Below are 19892 nucleotides of genomic sequence, written 5' to 3'. Positions count from 1 at the left end.
CGCCGCAGCATCATGGGCGACAGCGACCTCGCCGCGCGAGCATCCCCATGCCCGTTCTAGTTGTAGAAACATGGGGATGGCCGCCAGCCATCGCCATGCCCGGCTGGCCGCCGCCGCCCCCGCCGGCGCTGGCGCCGAGGAGGCTGGAGCTCATCCGCAGCAGGGAGGCGCGCCCAACTGTTGTCCCGGGCCCATCGGGTTGGGCTGCCCCGACGGCACCATCCTCATATAATCCAGGCCGGGGAGACCGTACCTCTCACTCGGCGCAGCGGGAGCGCTCGAGATCCGCCGCCGCGGCTCGCAGCGCGACAAATCTGCCGCGGGTTGCAGCCGCCGCACCAGTGGGGGAGAAAAATCGAGCGAGGGTGAGGCAGCAGCACCACGCTTCGTCCTCAAACCCACCGAAACCGAGCGAGCAAGCGATGGCCGTGCCGCGAGGCTCGGGCGACGGTGGAGAGCATCATGCGCGACATGCCGGGATAGCCGGCAGCGGGCGGAAGCAAAGGGGACGAGCAGATTCTCGAGGATTCGCGAGCGCTCGGGTTCGCAGCTTAACGGGCGACAGACCCGTGCCGATCTGATCCGACGGTTGATATCTCTAGCTGGCTGGATCCAACGGTTATTGGATTAGCGGGTGACGTGGCCCTATCGGGCGCCCGCGGTTTGGTCCAGGAATCGTATATTAATTGATGTCAAATATCTAGTTTGTTCGTGACAGACATCTTTTCTTAATTTGCAAATCATGGAGGGGCTATCCTTATAAAGAAAGAGCGGGAATTAATCGCATGATGTGTTTTCAACTTGATCTGTGGAGGAGAGCGCGAATTAGTCACATCATGTGTTTTTCAACTTGATTTGTGGAGAAGAGATGCGAGAAGTGGAACACGAAACCACATCTAGTGTGGTGGTAGTGTGATGGAAAGACACCACTCGCTAGGGTACTCATAGTCCATACTATGTGTTTACTTGTATGATTTTTTCTCCATCAGTTTATATGTTTGCATGTGTGTATGTGCGCATCGTCCTTGTACAATTTATATGTTCACTTGCATTTTTTCTATTTTCGAACATGAATAAAACCAATTTTGCTCGAACCACACTCTCATATTCTTAGTGTAATGTGCCAATAGTAACAAACTAATCTTATCATATCGTGTTTGGGCCGGGCCAAATTTGTCGCGCTTTGGGCGGGCCATCGGGCTGCAGGCTGTATGGACAACTATACGTTGCATACAACAAATTGAGGCAAATGTTATGAGTCACTCGGGCTACTGGCAGTCAAACCATCGCACAAGACCCAATAACTAATTTTTTGTTCCGGAACAAAAAAATTTTATTTCCAAACAAATTTTTTGTATTGTTAGAATAATTAAAAAATTATTCTAGAATAAAATAAATTTGTTGGACCAGTTTAGGCCCAACAACATAAAATCTTAGTGGGTGACATGTCTGCTGGGGTTCACCCGTGTGAACCCCAGCAACCCCGACAAATTGATAATACTCCTAATGCTGCAGAAATTGATGATGGGAGAACAACAGATTGGAGAAAATTTGAGGAAAAGCTAGCTGCTCGAAGCAACATGGCTCAGATTTCAGGACTTTAGAATTTTACAATCCAACCTCTATCAAATTCTAGCACCGTTTGGAAGCTATTAAAATTTAGATTTTGGATTCCCCAAATCACTCGTCGGGTGGTTTGGAACTTTGGATGACTCCAGATTTTGGAAGCCAAGATTTCGGATCCTTACAATCCCAGAATTTGGAGGGGAGCTTCCAGCAGCTATTGGATAGTAAAATTACCGTTTTGCCCATGCTCATTCTAAGAAATCGTAGTAGCAGAATCCGCTCTAAAAGTCCAAATGTCTCTGCCCTAAAAAAAAGGTCCAAAAGTCTCTAAACTAAATTTTCACAATCCATCAAAATCCTAGTAGCTTCTTAAAATCTAGAATCCGATCCTGTCAGAGATATCGAGGCATTCCTCTGTCTGGAATGGCGGCCCGAAGCGGAGCAATTGTGGCCCATGTAGACGGACTCGGGCTTTGAGCCCACCAGTCTGTCAGAGATATCGAGGCGTTCCTCTGTCTCCGCCGCTTTCCCACGGTCACCGCCGGCTCAAACCCAGCGAAATTTCTTTGCTCCGCATAGGGATGGCAACGGGTACCCGAAATCCGAAACCCGATGGGTTTTTACTCCATTAGGGCACGAGTCTGGGTTAGATTTTGTACCCGTGGGTCTGTTAATGGGTTTGATATCAGACCCGTTGGATTCGTGGGCATGGGTCTGAGATAGTAGAACCCGAATCCGTAAACCCATGGGTTTCTTAAACCCTGTCCATGAAGCAGACAAGCCCGTAGCTCCATTCCTCGGCCCAACTAAATTGGCCCAAAAACTCAACTATATAATACGAGAACCATCCACAAACCCTAATCTAATCCTTCCACAAACCCACGCAGGGGCGCAGGGCCATCTCTCGCGCGGCGGCGCTCTCGGCCCGCGGCCTGTGCGTGCCCCTAGTCCCCCAGCCCTCCGGCCGCACTCGCTCGCTCCGTCCGCCCGACCGCGAGCGCTCGCGCAGCGCCCCGCGCGCTCGCTCAGCCGGAGGGCAGCGCACTTCGCCCCTCCGGCCGCGAGCCCTTGCCTAGCGGCCAGTGTGCCTGCTCAGGCGGACAGCTGCGCGTGCTTGCCTCCCTCCTTGACTCTAAGGCACTCCTTGCCCGCAGCTCGCATCTGCCCCGGTTGCCGTCCAGGACTCGCGGTTCCCCGCAGGTGCATGGCCCCACAGCAGCCTTGGGCCCTCCCAATCCCGTTCCCAAATTCCACTGTCCTCTCCCCGTCTCCCTCTCGGTTCTGCCGTTGGTGCCGCCGCTTGTTGATGGGTACGAGCGACCCGTGGGCGACCCGAGACCCGAACGGGCATGGGTCTGGGCATAAAAGTGAACCCGTGATGGGCATGGGTTTTTTAGCTGGTTTCATTCTGTCTTCACGGGCATGGGTTTGGGCTAGCAAAACACGATGGTGTAGGGTCGAGATGGCGAACTAGAGGGGGTGAATAGTTCTTTCTAAAACTAATTGCGCAGGCTAACCGAAACTTAAACGGAATTGAAACTATTCTCTTAGCCAAGACAGCACCCCTCTAACTATGACTCTAAGACACTTCCAAAAAGATCCTACACAAAGCAAATGGAGTGCCAAGCTAGCAAGAGCTCTCCTAACAATTCTAATGCCAAGCCACACAAGTCTAAATACTAGTACTTCACAAACCGGTGGAACTCCTACACAATTCTAATGAGCAAAAACACAAAGCCAAACCTAAGCACACTAGATGCTCAAGGACAAGGATACACAATCCAAATCCAAGAGCTCAACTTACTTAGCTACACAATCTAAGCAAGAGCAACTAATTAAACTACACAAGCTAACTAGTTACACTAAAGAGCAACTACACAAGCATAAGATATAGATGAATGTAAATACAAGGCTTGTGATTTGGAGAATGCAAACCACCGAGAAGAGTAGACAAAATTGACACGGTGATTTTTATCCCGAGGTTCACTTGGTTGCCACCAAACTAATCCCCGTTGAGACAAGCTCCAAGGTTGCCGCCGATCCTCTTGCTAGTGGTGACTCTCAAGTCACACTCTCCCACGTGGAGTGCTCACACTGAGCTCTAGCACATGATCCGGCCGAACCACTTGTTGCTCTTCACGTCTCGCTCAACTAGAGTTGCTCTTCGCGGCTCCCGTGGGGTGAGCACAATACCCCTCACAATCTCTTCTCCGGAGCACCGCACAATCTTCTTGCGGGCTTCAACGGAGCCTCTTGCCACCAAGCCGTCTAGGAGGTGGCAACCTCCAAGAGTAACAAGCACACCGGCTTGCAACACGATCACCTAGTGCCACTCGATGCAATCTCTCAAAGCAATCACACTAGAATCGCTCTCTCACTCGATCGGATGATTACTATCAAGTTAGAGTGAGTAGAGGGCTCTCAAGCACTCTCACACATGGACACCAAGTCCCCAAGGTGCTCAGCCACCTCAAATGGCTGGCCACACCCTCTATTTATAGAGGGAGGCTCCAAACTAGCCGTTACACTCAAATCCCGTGAAAACAGAGTTTTCGCGGACTGTCCGCCTTACAGAGACCGGACCGTCCGCCATTCAAAACCAACGGCTAGAACTGCAATGATTATGTGTCAGAGTCGACCGTTATTGCCCCGGGCGGACTGTTCGCACCCCTGGGGCGGACCGTCCGCGGTTCAAAACTTCGAACCAACCGATTTGCAAACGTCTCTGACTAAATCTGGAAGTGACTGGCGGACTGTCCGCACCCCAGGGGCGGACCGTCCGCCGTTCAAAAAGTGAGCACACACAGAAACCGCAGTGTTTCTATCCCAGAATTTTCATTTGGAGGCGGACCGTCCGCCCCCAAGGGCCGGACCGTCCGCAGTACAATTTGGACACCCAAGACAGAACTAACAAGTTTCTGCGCCTGTTTCAGCTTTTAAAGGCGGACCGTCAGCCCCCATGGACCGGACGGTCCGCAGTTCATTTTGGACCACCAACAGAGCCAAAAATGGTTCTGTTCGAGCTCATCCGAGATAACGGCGGATCGTCCGCCCCCAAGGAGCGGACCGTCCGCAGGTCTATTTCCAGCAGAAGTGTACCTCGGTAAAACGGCCATAACTCTTAGCTCCAATGTCCAAATTTGGTGATCTTGGACTCTATTGAAAGCTTATTCAGTGGGCTACACAACCCAACTGAATATTTGATCCAAAAAACAATGGATCAAATCAGTATTTCACTCCAATAGCCAACCTAATCTCCAAAGAACACCGAAAAGCCTTTCTTGCTTCCCCAAGTTAATAAACATCAACTCCAACTCTTTCTCCTTTGCAAATGTGCCAACACCACCACGTGAACAACACCATGTACATGTGTGTTAGCATTTCACAATCATTTTCAAAGAATTTTCACTTGATCTCACCACGTCACTCGATCCTAGCAACATCGCAATGTTAGATCGCTCATGTGGCACTAGATGACCGATATGCAAACAAGTTTGCCCTTTTTTATAGTATGACCATCTATCCTAAATCCGGTCATGTACTTCTCTACACAACCTTTGATCGGTGAAATGAAATGCCCTACAAGTCATACCTTTGCCTTGCGCATTCCATTTCATCCTCCCAAATATTGATGCCACACAAGCACCAAACTCCATCAAACCTTTTGATCATCATCATGAGTCAACACTTGGCTTGATCTTTCTTGAATGACATGATCCACTCCATATTATCACATGACCTCTTTGGTTCATCGATCTTGACCTTGCTCGCTCTTCACCGTTGCCTCGGTCCATCGGCGCCAAATCTTGCCCAAGCTTCACCGCCTCGCGGTCCCTCGCTTCAAAGCGTTGACTTGCTCTTCTCCATTGCAACCGGTCCATCAAGCCAAGCCTTGTCTTGATCTTCTCCACTTTGGTCACATAACTTCATGTCATGTCTCATATGCAATGAGCTCCTCGATCACACTATATGAGCATAGCATCAACCCTTAGTCATTTCTCTTCCATGGCATATGTTGCTCATACTAGTGTCTTTGTGTGGACTAATCTCCTGTGTATCTCAACATAAACATTTATTAGTAAACCTAAGTTGTCACTCAATTACCAAAACCAAACAAGGGCCTTTCAGATGGGTCTGTGCCCGTTGCCAACCCTAGCTCCGCAGGTCAGCCCGCCTCTCAAGTCTGAAGCCTCGCTTCCCACTGCGGTTGCTCGTCGCTCCTCCGAGACGCGAGGCTCCGCCTCCAGGGGCCTCCGCTCCGAGGGTGTGACAGACCCGTCGAGTTAAAATGCTTAATTAAGCGTAACCGTCATTATTTGAACACATAAGGCGCATTAGCTTAATTAAGTGTAACTTGACAGGCTATTTTCAACCCACAGGCCGATCGAAACACACCAGAAGTCTCGCATGAAGGCGAGCGCAGAATATACCAGCATGATAAAAATTTTACAGCAATAATAAATAATATTAAGACTTTTACAAAATAGCTTTAAATTTAAAATATATAAAAGAAAAGATAGCAGCGGAAGAGAAACTAACTTACAGAGCATTTTTATTAGAGAATAAATAAAACAAACGAAATAAGTCAAGAACTACCGAGATGTGAAGACAAGGCGCCACATCGAGCCCGCCGATGTGAAACCTAGTTAGCTCCTAAATTTGAAATAGGGTAAACTACAAACCCTGAGCAACTAATACTCAGCAAGACTTATCCGACCATTGAGTATAACTTAGCCCACATACCTAGACATGCAAGGCTTTTGGGCTGGTGGTTATTTTGCAGAAAAGCAACTAAAGTAATTCCTTACTTTCCTTATTTTAGCCCAAGTTCTATATAAATTAATCATAGCCTAATATTTGCATAACCAAATCTAGAGCAAACATAGTGGAGCAATAAATAATAATTCATTGTGTTCATCATCATATGTATAACTATTATTCCATCACAACACTACGATGCGACGCAGTGACCAAAGTGCTCATATCCGAGAGCGACTGACGGCGAATCGATTCGATTTAACCTTGCAAGGTAGACCTAACCAACACGGCACGTGTATGCCCCATCGGACCACACGCACCAACCCTTCCCCTCCCCGCTTCGAACTACAGAACCGCACCACCTACATATAGTCAGCCGAGCTCAACGACAGACCACCAAAAGTAAACATATACATCCCGTTTCTCCGCGACTACTAGACTTGCCCTAAGGCGTGGCGATGAAGTTCTGTACTTTCGAAGCGAGGCAGTACTAGACTTACCGGTTTCGACTACCTCCTACTCCCGGCATGCGGTTAGTACAGTTCAAACATGATCAGCAGGGCCAACAACGGTACGGTCCTTAACCGACTCAGACGGGAATAAGACACCCAGAACCCTATCCTGCTGCCTTAGCTATACATCATCATCAATTTCCGTCCGGTCTCAAATTTCCATGCATTCTATATCCATTCAATAACTCATGTGTCGAAATATAAATAAATCTCATATCTCGCGAGTAACCAGAAATTACTCGACTTCTAAACATCCTATATCTCGCGAGTGACAAGAAGTCACTCGACTTGTACCGAGAACTCTTAAGCATAGCATTACTATCGTCATAACATACTAGTATAAACTCAAGGAAACCTAGGGATCATGCAACTAGGGTTTCAACCAATTTCTATATGTAATGCACAAGTAATAGATATATATAAGTGTCATAATTTAAATTAATAGGTTGTGCACCGGGGCTTGCCTGAGGGTAACACTAAGTTAGTGTTAATATTATTTTCGGCCTTTGGCCCTTCCGACCATTGGGCCGGGTCTTCACGAATTCCCTCTTAATCCTTCTTCTCTGATCCGGAGCTTCCCGATCCATTCATAGACATCATTCTCGCTACGAGCTCTACATGTATACATATGATATGCCAATTAAATGCACATGAACTAAGTAATGCAAATACAATTCTACCCGCACAAAGTAACTATTGATCCCGTATAAGCATTACGATTTTACACCCAATTACGCTTGTCAGTCCTAACGCTACCAGTCAGACCGGTATCCCTGACCGGTCAGACCGGTCCTATATTGATACTGGCTACACTACCGGTCAGACCGGTCCTAACCGAGGCATGCCCTAAGTTTACACATTGCAAGCTACAACTACACATGCAGAGGTTAACTAAACCTTACACAAGTCTAAACCAAGTTATCCAAACTGATTTTATATTTTTAGCAAATTTCCAACTCCATTTATGCAATTAATGACCTATAGGAGCATTTATGTAGCATAATTAAAACCGTATATAAAAGTTGACAAATAATACATTTCATGGTTCTATCATATAGAGCATGAAATTACGAAGCTAAGGAAATTGGTTTTGTATTTTTCTGATTTTTCTGCAATTTCTACGTATTTTGCAATTACTGCTACACAGTGTTTATAGGAAGTTCCGACCTCATTGTAGGAAGTTTCGACAACCGCCGAAAGTTTTAGGTAAGTTCCTATAAAAAGTGCTCGGTTTACCCAATTTAATTCATAGGAAGTTCCGACAAAAGTGTAGGAAGTTCCGATAAGTACATTTTCAGACAAAACAGAAATCGCCCAAAAACAAAAATTCTTCTCGGGGAAAAACTAACCCACCAAAATCAAAACCCTTTTAGATTCTAGTTGAGAGATGCATATAGAGATGATTGACCAAAGAAAATTACTTAGGACCTCCTAGAAAAATAGATTGGGCTGGCACAAGTTGGAGTACCTTGAACGAGTTTTTTCTGCGCGAATAACTCGAAATCCAAGGCTTCCCGGGGAGGAACATGTGGAGAAGAAGGTGCTCCTCGCCATCTTGAAGTCTTCTTGGCCTTGAGCTCAAGTTGGGGCGGAGGATTTGGGGTTTAGGGCTCTAGGGAGAGGGAGAGCACTTGAGTGGACGTGAGAGAGGGAGAGAGTGACGTGAGAGTGAGTGTCAGCTGGTGAGGGAGAGAGAAATAGATAGGTTATAATGTTTGTGGGTCACACATGTCATACAGGTTCCGACTGGTCCAGTCCAAGCTGACAAGAATAAATTTTGGTTTAGTGATTTTGTCATGTGGATTTGAATCTAATAGCCGTGATTAATATTTAATTATAGGTGATTAACACCGGGTGTTACCGAGGGCATGAACGCCGACGAAATGAAGGTCCAAGCCGGCGGCCGCACCGTGGATCTTGGGCGGGTCTGGGGAAATTACTTCACCGACGAGGCCGACCGCTCCGTGTCCGACCACAGGACCCAGCTCGCCGCCGACCTGGTTGAATGCTTCTCCGAGGAGGCTTCGCCTCCTCTCACCTGTAAGCACGCACGCTCTCCTCCATCTATCTACTCAGCGCCTCTTTTGGAGGGCGTTTCTCAATCCAGTGCGATGTTAGGGTTCCGCCTCGTTGGTGCTGCGCCCAAACCTAGGGTCTCGTATGTGGTCTTCTCGTGCTGTTGTGATTTCTTACTCGGGAAATGCCTAGAAATTTAGAATGTTGGCTCATATGGGAGTGGTGGTGTTTATTGTGGTATGTGTAGACTCCACAATGTGGAGGATTTTTTTTGCGAATTGATGGATGTCTTACTAGGGTAACTGTTATCAAAGCAGCAACTGCATATGCTAGTTTGTCCTAATTCCTAAAGCTTACAGGATCAATGCTTAATGTGTGTTTAGTTAAAAACATTTTAGTGCCTAATAAGAAAGGTGAACACGTCAGCTATAATGTGATTTTCTATTCAAAAGACATCACATGAATCTACAATGCTCATGGATTGGAGGGTGAGCTATGATACTGGCCATTCAAATTTGTTTGTTTAGGATTTCAACTGACCTATTTGTAGAATTGTTTATTTTCTTTTTGAAAGGCCACCTATCTATAGAATTGTAATTTATGATTCCGAACAGCTTAAAATTTTATCTTTTTTTTTCTCGAACACGCAGGAGAGCTGCGTACCAATATATTAAGAAGAAAAAGGGTTTAGAAACCCAGGGTACAGCCAGGTTTTATTACGGAAAAAACCTGGACAAGAAAAACCATGGCTTACAAAAAGAGCCTAATCACCTGTTAAATAAAGGAAGAAAGGCCTGACCCTAACTAGCCCTAAGCTAGATCAACAAGGTGCCAGAGCGAGGAGATGAGAGACTCCTCTAGCTCCAGCCCAACTCCATAAGTGCATCTCCTCTTCTACAGCTGATAGAACAACATTTAAGTTTGGAGAGATTCCATCAAAGACACAACGATTTCGGTGATTCCAAATTGACCAAGCACCAAGAATGATGATGTAATTCAGACCCTTTTGAACCTGTCCGTCGACTCTATTGCTTGTTGTTTCCCGCCATTCATCAAAAGAAGCAGTTTCCACCTCCGGAGTTAGGGTCTGCAGGCCAAGTTTCTGTAATATCCTAAACCAAACTTGTCAGGTGAAGATACAAGAGACCAGTAAATGATCTATCGTTTCCTCAGCTTGGTCACACAGCGGGCAGTGTTCTGGATGTGGCAAATTTCTTCTAGTGAGGCGGTCAGCTGTCCAACATCTGTTATGTGCAGCCTACCACATGAAGAATTTGCATTTATTTGGGGCCCAACTTTTCCAAATTCTTTCCCAAGGCCGGAAAGAAGTGGCTCCAATGAACAAGGACTCATAGGCAGATTTTGCTGAATACTTCCCTGAGGGGGAGAATTTCCACACGAGTATCCTCAATATCTGGGTGCAGCACAAAGTTTGAGAGGAGGTCCCAAAGGGCAAGATATTCTCTTAGGACAGCCAAAGATAGAGCCCCACGAATATCTCTAACCCATCTCTGATCAGTGAGAGCATCCTGGACAGTCCGCTTCCTTGCCCTTGATGAGATTGCACCAAATAAATTCGGCACAAGATCATCGAGCCTCTGTCCATGGAGCCACCGATCTGTCCAGAACAAGGTATTCCTTCCATTACCTACATGCAAGACACAGAAAGAGGAAGAATTTCATTAGCAAACTCCTCTCGGATGATGGCCATATCCTCAGCTTAAAATTTTATCATAGGGCTGTAGAAAACATAATAGTTTCTAAGTCAATCCCAAATATATCTTTTCAAAAACTTTAACAGTGCAAGTATTCCTTCATGAGCAATTTTCTGTTTCAAAAGATGAGAGCATCAGAGTCTCTACTGCAGCTTATTCTATGGCACCATGCAGGCCATGCTTGTAAGTCAAAAGGGTCAAACGTTTCATTAGCATATGCTTTCTTTGCAAAGATATGGCTGTGCGTGTCACACACGTGAACTGTGTATTTGATAACTCTTTTGTAGGTATTGTACAATTTCTCAGATGCGTATAGTGAAAAAGCACAAATGGTAAAATTATCCTGCTTCACTAATGTGGTTACTAATATATGCACAGGTTAAAGATTTTACCAGTGACATCATACCCCTTCCGATTGACTTCCAGGAGTTTCAGGAAGTATGCAAGTTTATTAAAGCTGAACTTGAGGAATCTCCTAAAGATGCCTTGCTTTGCATGGGAGCTGCAGCACATCTGGTTGATGTCTATTCATGTTAAAATTTGTATGAACGGTGGCAGCCTGTAGGATATTTCCGATCAATGTGTGTTTATTCTTGATATTTTTCAGGTTTTGTGTTCAGCCAAAAACTTCAAGTTGAGCCACATCAACAAGATCAACGTCAGGCTTTACAACACAGGGGCGACAATTGCTTTAAAGAAACTAAAAGCGGCCTTTATTAGTAATTTTTTTCCTTTCTTTATCCTTGTGTTTCATATATCAGTGTGCATATAATATAAGGTACTGATTGTTCTTTTCTTTTTTTTTCACTTGGTAGAGAAACTTGTCACAGTGCACGGTACAGTTGTAAAAGTCAGCACTGTGAAGCCTCTTGTTCTGCAACTGAAGTTCAAATGCATGAAATGTACTGAAGAAATCAAACGTTTGTTCTGTGATGGGAAATTTTCACCTCCAATGTCCTGTGATACCCCGGGATGCAAAAGCAGAACCTTCACCCCAGATAGATCTAGTGCAGAGTTGATAGATGTCCAGAAAATAAGGTAATAAACAAGTAAACTCGTCTACCCTTTTCTCCAGTTGTAGTGCTAAAATTATTTCTTTTCTTTGCTGCCCTATCCAGGATTCAGGAGCTTGCTAGTGCTGAAGGCCATGGAGAAGGCCGAGTGCCACGAACTGTAGAGTGTGAGCTTACAGAAGATCTTGTTGATTGTTGCATACCGGGAGAGATTGTAACAGTAACTGGAATTGTGAAAGTACTGAACAACTATATGGATGTTGGAGGAGGTACAGGTGAACCTACGATGTTGCTTCTTTCTTAATCAATCACTTGGCTTATTATTTGTGATTCTACTCTACAGATGCCTGTATATTTGACCACATGTAGAGAGGCATTTTGTTGTCAACGTTTTGTTTCAGTTCTTCACTAATTTGGATGGTGTGTCAAGCTCTGCATTATGGACTATGATGTATACGTAGTTCATTGTCATGGTGCATTAAAAAAACTTGTATCTTGCTATATTTGAAAACCATGTTATCTAGTCGTCCGACTAATCTCAGGCTTATCGGTCCGGTGACCCCGATAAAGGACACCGAGTAGGTCTGGGCGACTAGTTTTCTAGTCGTCCGACTAGTCGTCGACTAGTCGTGATTAGTCGCACGATCAGGTTGGAAAAACGATCAGACTTGAGATTGTTTTGTGGGCTATTTGAGTTGTGGGCCTCGGCCGGTGATGGGCTGGCAAGGTGGCTGTTGGAGTATATTGAGCCCATGTGTATAGAGGCCCATCTAGAGGCCCATGTATTGGATCTATATATACCCACCCATCTAGGGTTGGAGGAATAGAGTGATTATTCCCGTCATTATGGTATCATTAGCCTAGGGTTAGGTTTTTCTCTCCTCCTCTGCTCCAGCCCGCAGCTCTCTCCTCTGCTCCAGCCCGCAGGCCCCGCCGGCGCCGGCCATGGCCGGCCGGCCGCCGGCGCCGCCACCACCCCTCTCCTCTTCCTCTCCCTCCTCTGCTCCCGCTCGCGCGGATCTGGGCGCGTGGGCCACCGGAGCCGTCGCCGCCGCCGCCTCCTCCGGCTCCCTCTGGAGCAGAGCCGGAGGTGTACCACCCGCCGGTCATCCATCGGGATCCTCGACATATCCATCCCATGGTGACTCGGCGGATGGCGTCCCAGGCCGCGACTCTCTCCGCCACCGAGGGAGAGCCGCGGGTCTCTCCGGTACCCTCCTTTGTCCGCGACGCCTTGGCGGATACTCACTGGCGTCGCGCGATGGAAGAGGAGTACGCGGCTCTTCTTGCCAACCAGACGTGGGACCTCGTGCCGCGTCCGTCTGGTTGCAATGTGGTGACTGGCAAGTGGATCTGGACGCATAAGCGTCGGGCTGACGGCACACTGGAGCGCTACAAGGCTCGCTGGGTTCTCCGGGGGTTCACTCAGCGGCCTGGTGTGGACTATGATGAGACTTTCAGCCCGGTCGTGAAGCCCGCTACGGTGCGCACGGTCCTCTCACTTGCGCTCTCGCGCACTTGGCCTGTGCACCAGCTGGCCGTGAAGAATGCATTTCTTCACGGCACCTTGTCAGAGACTGTTTACTGCTCTCAGCCTGCGGGATTTGTGGACTCGAGTCGTCCGGATATGGTCTGCCGGCTCAACAAGTCTCTCTATGGACTGAAGCAGGCTCCACGGGCTTGGTACTCTCGGTTCGCCACGTTCTTGCTGACACTGGGGTTCACCGAGGCCAAGTCTGACACGTCTCTCTTCATCTACCGCCGTGGGGATGCGACGGCATATCTGCTACTATATGTCGATGACATTGTGCTCCCAGCTTCCAGTCAGCAGTTGCTTCAGAGTGTCATCTCCTCTCTGCAGCAGGAGTTCGCTATGAAGGATCTTGGTCAGCTCCACCACTTCTTGGGCGTCACTGTTGAGCCTCGCCCGTCTAGTCTCCTTCTGCACCAGCGGCAGTACGCCCTCGATATTCTGGAGCGGGCTGGGATGTCTGATTGCAAGCCCTGCTCCACTCCAGTCGACACTCAGGCGAAGCTGTCTGCTGATCTGGGTGATCCGGTGGCTGACCCTACAGCCTATCGGAGTCTGGCCGGCGCTTTGCAGTACCTCACCTTCACCAGGCCGGACCTCACCTACGTTGTTCAGCAGGTCTGTCTCCACATGCATGATCCCCGGGAGTCACACCTTGCTGCGCTGAAGCGTCTCCTCCGGTACGTCCGTGGCACTGTGGACCTCGGCCTGGTACTTCACCGCTCGTCCTCTGCTGAGCTGGTGGTCTACACCGACGCTGACTGGGCTGGCTGCCCGGACACTCGTCGCTCCACCTCCGGCTACGCCGTCTTCCTGGGCGGCAACCTGGTCTCCTGGTCGTCCAAGCGGCAGCCGGTTGTCTCCCGCTCCAGTGCCGAGGCGGAGTACCGGGCTGTCGCTAACGGCGTGGCGGAGGCGTCCTGGCTGCGACAGCTCTTGGCGGAGCTCCACAACCCTCTCGCCAAGAGCACGCTCGTCTACTGCGACAACGTCAGCGCCGTGTATCTCTCCACCAACCCCGTCCAGCATCAGCGGACGAAGCACGTGGAGATCGACCTACACTTCGTGCGCGACAGTCGCCATCGGCGATGTTCAGGTACTCCATGTCCCGACTACCTCCCAGTTTGCTGACATTTTCACGAAGGGGCTGCCCTCGTCGACCTTCTCGGAGTTTCGATCCAGCCTCAACGTAGCCGGTGGCTAGTTGTGGCTGCGGGGGGTATCAGCCCTTTTGTGCTCTACTTGTACTCTCATCTTGTCCAGTCTTAAACACCGTTGCGTCGGTTGTTCAGACTGCGGGGGGTGTTAGCTTTCTTGTTGTCCAGTCTCGAACACCGCTGCGCCGGTAGTTCAGACTGCGGGGGGGGGGGGGGGGGTGTTGGAGTATATTGAGCCCATGTGTATAGAGGCCCATCTAGAGGCCCATGTATTGGATCTATATATACCCACCCATCTAGGGTTGGAGGAATAGAGTGATTATTCCCGTCATTAGTGGCCCATTAGGTTTTTGGTATATAGAGACTGAGAGACAGGAATATGGACTATGGGACAGGAATACAGAGTTCTGGATAGTTCACAAATCATCTCTCACAAATAAGTGAAAAATCGACTATTATTGTTGCCTTCATACTTGCTTTTTATTAAGTAATATGTAGTACATATATCATATCGGTCCTGGGACACATAGGACGACTAGGCAGACGACTAGGACCGACTAAGCTCGACTAATCGGCCTGATCGACGACTAATCGCGATTAGTCGTCTGATCGGTCCCATGGCGACTAGGTTCGACTAGATGATTTGAAAACATGGTTTGAAAATATAAGGCCCTTTCTATAATCTATATCAAAATCTCTCCTCTTTAGCTCTCCGTGAGTTTCTTGAGTAGGTGTTCTGTGTACTCTATTTTTCTGCAGTCTTGCATGACATTTCAGATGCTATTAGAAGACTATATAAAACTTGTGTTGGCCAGACTAGACGTCTGAAACCTTCACTTGTGTAATTTCTATACATATATTAATGTCTTCAGGGAAGTCCAAAGGCAGGAATCAGGGTTTGTACTACCTGTACCTGGAAGCAATTTCAGTGAGAAACTTGAAGTCCAATGCTGTTTCAGATGAAGAAATTCGGGCCAGTGGAATATCCAATTTTCAGACTTGTAGTGATAGGGATCTTGAATTTGTAGTCAAATATAAAGAACAACATGGCCCTGATGTATTTCGGCAGATGCTTCAGTCCTTTAGTCCCTCCATTTATGGGCATGAACTTGTAAAAGGTACTTTCTTTCTCCTTATCCTGTATTATGTCAACAAGGTATTTCTGACAGTTGTTTAATGTTGTTAAGTATTTTCTATTAAATTCGTCTTAATATTGGGAGGAATGGTTTTGTGAAATATATTGTTCCCTCTAGTTTCTGCTTATAATGCAGGAACTGGTTTCAGCTCCTCTGCTTAATGTTCTGGGAAACTACATCACTTTTTATTCTGTCTCAAAAGAATGCATCACAATTTAAATCCATCCATTAGCTGAGGAGCTGACAAAACCATTGGTAGCTTTGGATGCTTTAGGGTCTGTGCATTCATCTTGCTCTGGAAGATATTTGAGGCACTCCTTTTACTATATTGGTTTTTTGCCTGAAGCCCTGAATGCCAGCCTGCTGACTTCATTTCCTGCTTTGTTGCTTTTGATTACTGGCCTAATTGAATGTATTTGAAATTTCAGCTGGTATCACCCTTGCACTTTTCGGTGGTGTGCAAAAGAACTCAGCTGATCAAAACAAGGTCCCTGTTCGAGGAGACATTCATGTTGTTGTCGTTGGTAATTTTCCGCTTATTCTTTACTATGCATCCCACTATAATTTTCTTAGTGTTTTCATGGTGTGATAATGCTCTTGCTTAATGCAATTGCAGGTGATCCGGGACTAGGCAAGAGTCAACTCCTCCAAGCTGCAGCAGCTATTTCCCCACGAGGAATATATGTATGTGGGAATACAACAACAAAGGCCGGTCTAACTGTCGCTGTGGTTAAAGATTCTTTGACAAATGATTATGCGTTTGAGGCTGGTAATGATAATAGAATTTCATGCTTTCTGTGTTTTAACAATGTCATTTCTTTGTCTGTGACATAAATCATTGTTCCAAGTGTTCTTTTGTCCTGATGTGCCTCATGTTTGAACTATTATAACAAAACAAAGTTGTCTTTGACTTACAGGCGCCATAGTCCTTGCTGACCGTGGAGTTTGCTGCATAGATGAGTTCGATAAAATGTCGGCAGAACATCAGGTATTATGTACCTTTTGACCTTACAGAGGTTTTCCATGTAATGTTTTATCTACTCATGTTTCTAATTGTATTTGAGTTATCAGGCTTTACTGGAAGCCATGGAGCAGCAGTGTGTGTCTGTTGCAAAGGCTGGCCTTGTAGCAAGTTTATCAGCTCGTACCTCTGTGTTGGCAGCTGCAAATCCTGTTGGTGGTCATTATGAGTGTGTTCCACTTACTGCATAATACTTGTCATTCTTGATCAGTATCTCCACTCATTATTTTCTTTTCTTTTATAATACTGATAGCATCTACTATTGCCGAGATATGTGGAACATTCTAGCAGTTTAGGTGCTCTTGAATAGTTCGTGGTGATTTTTATTGAAAGAAAAGCTCCTTGGTTACACTTTTAACTTTTGTCTTATACTGCAAATGTGCAACTGAACAAAATTGGAAATAACACCATTTATCTTTGTATACATTTTTCAAAGGGGCATTCATCTGTGGATACTTTCTGGTCTAGTTTCTCGATTTCATTTCTTCTTGCCTTCTTGGGTTGGCAGTTTAAATGATTTATATTGATGTTCAGTACCTGTTCCTTCTAAAATTCATTTATTTTCCTTGATATGCTTCCATAAATTTCTGCGGCAACTATCTGCAACTTTTTGCTATCTAAATATACCATTTGATGCAGCCGAGCAAAGACAGTGAACGAGAATCTAAAGATGAGTGCTGCGCTCCTCTCTCATTTTGACTTGGTTTTCATTCTACTTGACAAGCCAGATGAGATGCTAGATAAAAGAGTGTCAGACCATATAATTGCTGTAAGTAGCTGTCAACCATGCTTCTTGTTCACGTCTCATGAGTTTATAGTAAAGAAAAGTGGCAGCTCAAGTAATTCAATGAATCAATATTTTATGAGAACCATTTCTCTTGCGGGACACATTTCTAATTGAATTACTATGACAAATTTCCTACAAGCAGCTCCATAGTAATGACAGAGATCACAGTGCATCCAACAAGAGGATTAAAACAGGTTATTATTACATATTGTTTGTGGTTCCTCTTTCTGTTCTACAACTAAAACGTAAAGGGGCCTTCTTGTTTTGCACCTGTACTCAGTGTCACCATGTAATGTTGATCTGGGATTTGGAGTTGGTGGAAATTCATTTGCTTCAAGGCTGAGGTTACACCCAGAGAAAGACAAAATTTTTGCTCCATTGGCTGGACAACTTCTTCGCAAGTATATATCTTTTGCAAGAGAACATGTTCACCCAAGGTATTTAGTAACGTTTTATTTCTAATGCAAAGGGTAACCTTTTTTATGCCTTACCCACTCGCTTTTCTTCCCCTTCCATAAGAATGTCAAAAGCAGCAGGTGATATTTTGCAAGAATTCTATTTGAGGTTGAGAAAGGGGAGCACTTCTGCTGATGGTACGCCCATCACAGCCAGGCAGTTAGAAAGCCTTGCCAGATTGGCTGAAGCTCGTGCTCGTGTGGATCTAAGAGATGAAGTGACTGCAGAAGATGCTAAGGTAAACAATGTAGAGTATTTGAGACTTCGAGTTCTGCAGAAATCATTTAGATCCGGCTGGTGGGCTAGCCCCATTTCTCCCATTATGCATTTGTTATAATCCAGGCACTAATATTTCGGATTTTTGGTCAACATGTTCTTTAAAACATAACTTTGACCACTATTTTCTATTAGAATATATTTAAAAATATCCAATAAAGCTATGATATTATAGAAGTGAATTTTAGGACAACAGTTTTTATGTTTCTAATATGTATAATTTGAAATATATTGGCAGTGAGTTTCAAAACTTTTAAAGCATTTCCAATCCTCATGTATTTGTGACTAGACTAGAGGTGTTGCAACTCAGAAGAGCAAATCTTACGAAACCACATGCTTTGTTAAGATTGCAGAAAGTGATCCGTTTTTTGACTCAGCGTAATCACCCATGGTACCACAAAGTCCTATGCCCTTTGATCCATTTTGCTAGCAAGAGAGATTGGGGTAATGTATTGGATATTTATTGAGCCTTGAGGGTGAGTATACATAGGGGTACAAAACTTGGAGTACAAGAAGTCTTGTGGAGATAACATGGAAACGTGGATCATCTGTTTAGTCCACTGGGGTTGGTTTTGTGAAACTTTTTCCCCATAAAGCCCGGGGTTAAGCACCTGCCTGAGTGTAGCTCTATTCCAGCCAAACATGTCTACCAGCAGAATACAATGAAGTTAAACACCATTCAGAGGTATATTGTTTTAATTTGCTCAATTTACTGTATTGCAGGATGCTGTAGAGATCATGAGAGAATCCTTGTATGACAAATATGTTGATGAAAACGGTTGTGGGGACTTTACTCGGAGCGGTGGGATGAGCCAACCCAAGGAGGCAAAGCGATTTATGAATGAGTTAAACAAGCAATCTGAGTTGCAGCAAAAAAGTTACTTTTCGAGAACTGTAAGTGATGTGGCAGTCATGACATCTAAATCTCTTCTGAGTTCAATTGCATGCTAATTCTGCTCTGCTTGGGACAAAAGTAACCTTAACTACATGTTGACCATTTTTTGTTTTGCCCAAAACATAAGGACAATAGTCTATTTTAGAGTTGTTTGCGCAAAAACAATGCATAAATACTGTTGTCTATATCTGATTTTCTGCCAGGAGATTTACAGCTTAGCTGATAAGATCAGCTTGCGAGTTCCAGACGTAGATGCCCTCGTGGAAAATCTTGACATTGAAGGTTTTCTTCTGCAAAAGGGATCAGGAATGTATCAGGTAAAGTCTTAGAAAACTGGATAGCACCAAGAAATTTTAAAATTGCTGCATAGGATGCTAAATTATGACGAATAACTGTCAGATTCATTATAAGCCTCTCACTGAGAATTTGATGTAGCTTCTTTTTGCCAACAGCTGGCAGCATCATCATATTCACAGTACCAGCCAACAAGATCAAGATGGTGAGTTTTTAAACGTCTTTGTCTGTAGTTACAATCCAAATTGGTGCATACCTGCACTAACTTTAGGATGATTACCAGTGACTGGAACGTCTATATCGTTTCAAACTTTCAACATGATTGTCAAAGTACATCCCGTCTCAAATTTCTTACCCTCTCTTGCCAGATGTATGATACAAGGCTATGCTTATCCATATGGCTGCACTGCTAGCCTGCTTACATGACGTGATGTACAGGCGATTGAAATACATGAGACGTTGGATGACAGCTAATTTTGGTAACTTGATGTATGACATGGTTTAGCTACAGTTGCTACTATGACCATTACAATCATGTATAGGTTTTTCTAGTTTGCTAATGGAACATCCAAAATTCCAGATGATATATTTTGTGCCTCTTACACTACCCGATCACTAGTAAAACATGCAGCACGCTTGTAAATAGCCCCCTGTGCCCCGTACCATCGTATTGTTGCTGATGTTGTGCTCCAGTGCTTGAGAAGGCTAGTTCTTGCACACAATGGACTTCTCAGATTAGACAAGAATAATTCCGACATT

At 45.6% G+C, this 19892-nt stretch overlaps 1 protein-coding gene across 13 annotated transcripts; it reads left to right on the top strand.

Annotated features, from left to right (window-relative positions):
* The first annotated feature begins 5724 nt into the window (after window positions 1–5724).
* On the top strand, window positions 5725–19850 carry LOC120698412 (probable DNA helicase MCM8). Of its 13 annotated transcripts, none has more exons than XM_039981993.1 (19): window positions 5725–5830; window positions 8703–8857; window positions 10946–11083; window positions 11175–11286; window positions 11383–11605; window positions 11686–11849; window positions 15141–15386; window positions 15833–15928; window positions 16021–16173; window positions 16322–16392; window positions 16476–16594; window positions 17065–17194; window positions 17355–17406; window positions 17493–17649; window positions 17732–17906; window positions 18668–18838; window positions 19043–19156; window positions 19292–19338; window positions 19502–19850. In XM_039981993.1, coding segments are annotated over exons 2-19 (2322 nt in total). In that variant the 5' UTR covers window positions 5725–5830; window positions 8703–8704; the 3' UTR covers window positions 19503–19850. The 13 variants fall into 13 exon arrangements, with proteins under 13 accessions (XP_039837927.1, XP_039837926.1, XP_039837930.1 ...); XM_039981996.1 differs by lacking the exon at window positions 5725–5830 and adding an exon at window positions 10855–10899 and having other exon boundaries at window positions 8703–8876; window positions 10994–11084; window positions 11178–11286; window positions 11686–11855; XM_039981994.1 differs by lacking the exon at window positions 5725–5830 and adding an exon at window positions 9503–10484 and having other exon boundaries at window positions 8743–8876; window positions 10946–11084; window positions 11178–11286; window positions 11686–11855.
* Window positions 19851–19892: the final 42 nt, after the last annotated feature.

The sequence above is a fragment of the Panicum virgatum genome, chromosome 3K (assembly GCF_016808335.1).
Source record: "Panicum virgatum strain AP13 chromosome 3K, P.virgatum_v5, whole genome shotgun sequence".
In the NCBI taxonomy this organism is placed as follows: Eukaryota; Viridiplantae; Streptophyta; class Magnoliopsida; order Poales; family Poaceae; genus Panicum; species Panicum virgatum.
Note: the sequence above shows the minus strand (reverse complement) of the source record. Positions and strands in the feature narration are given on the sequence as shown.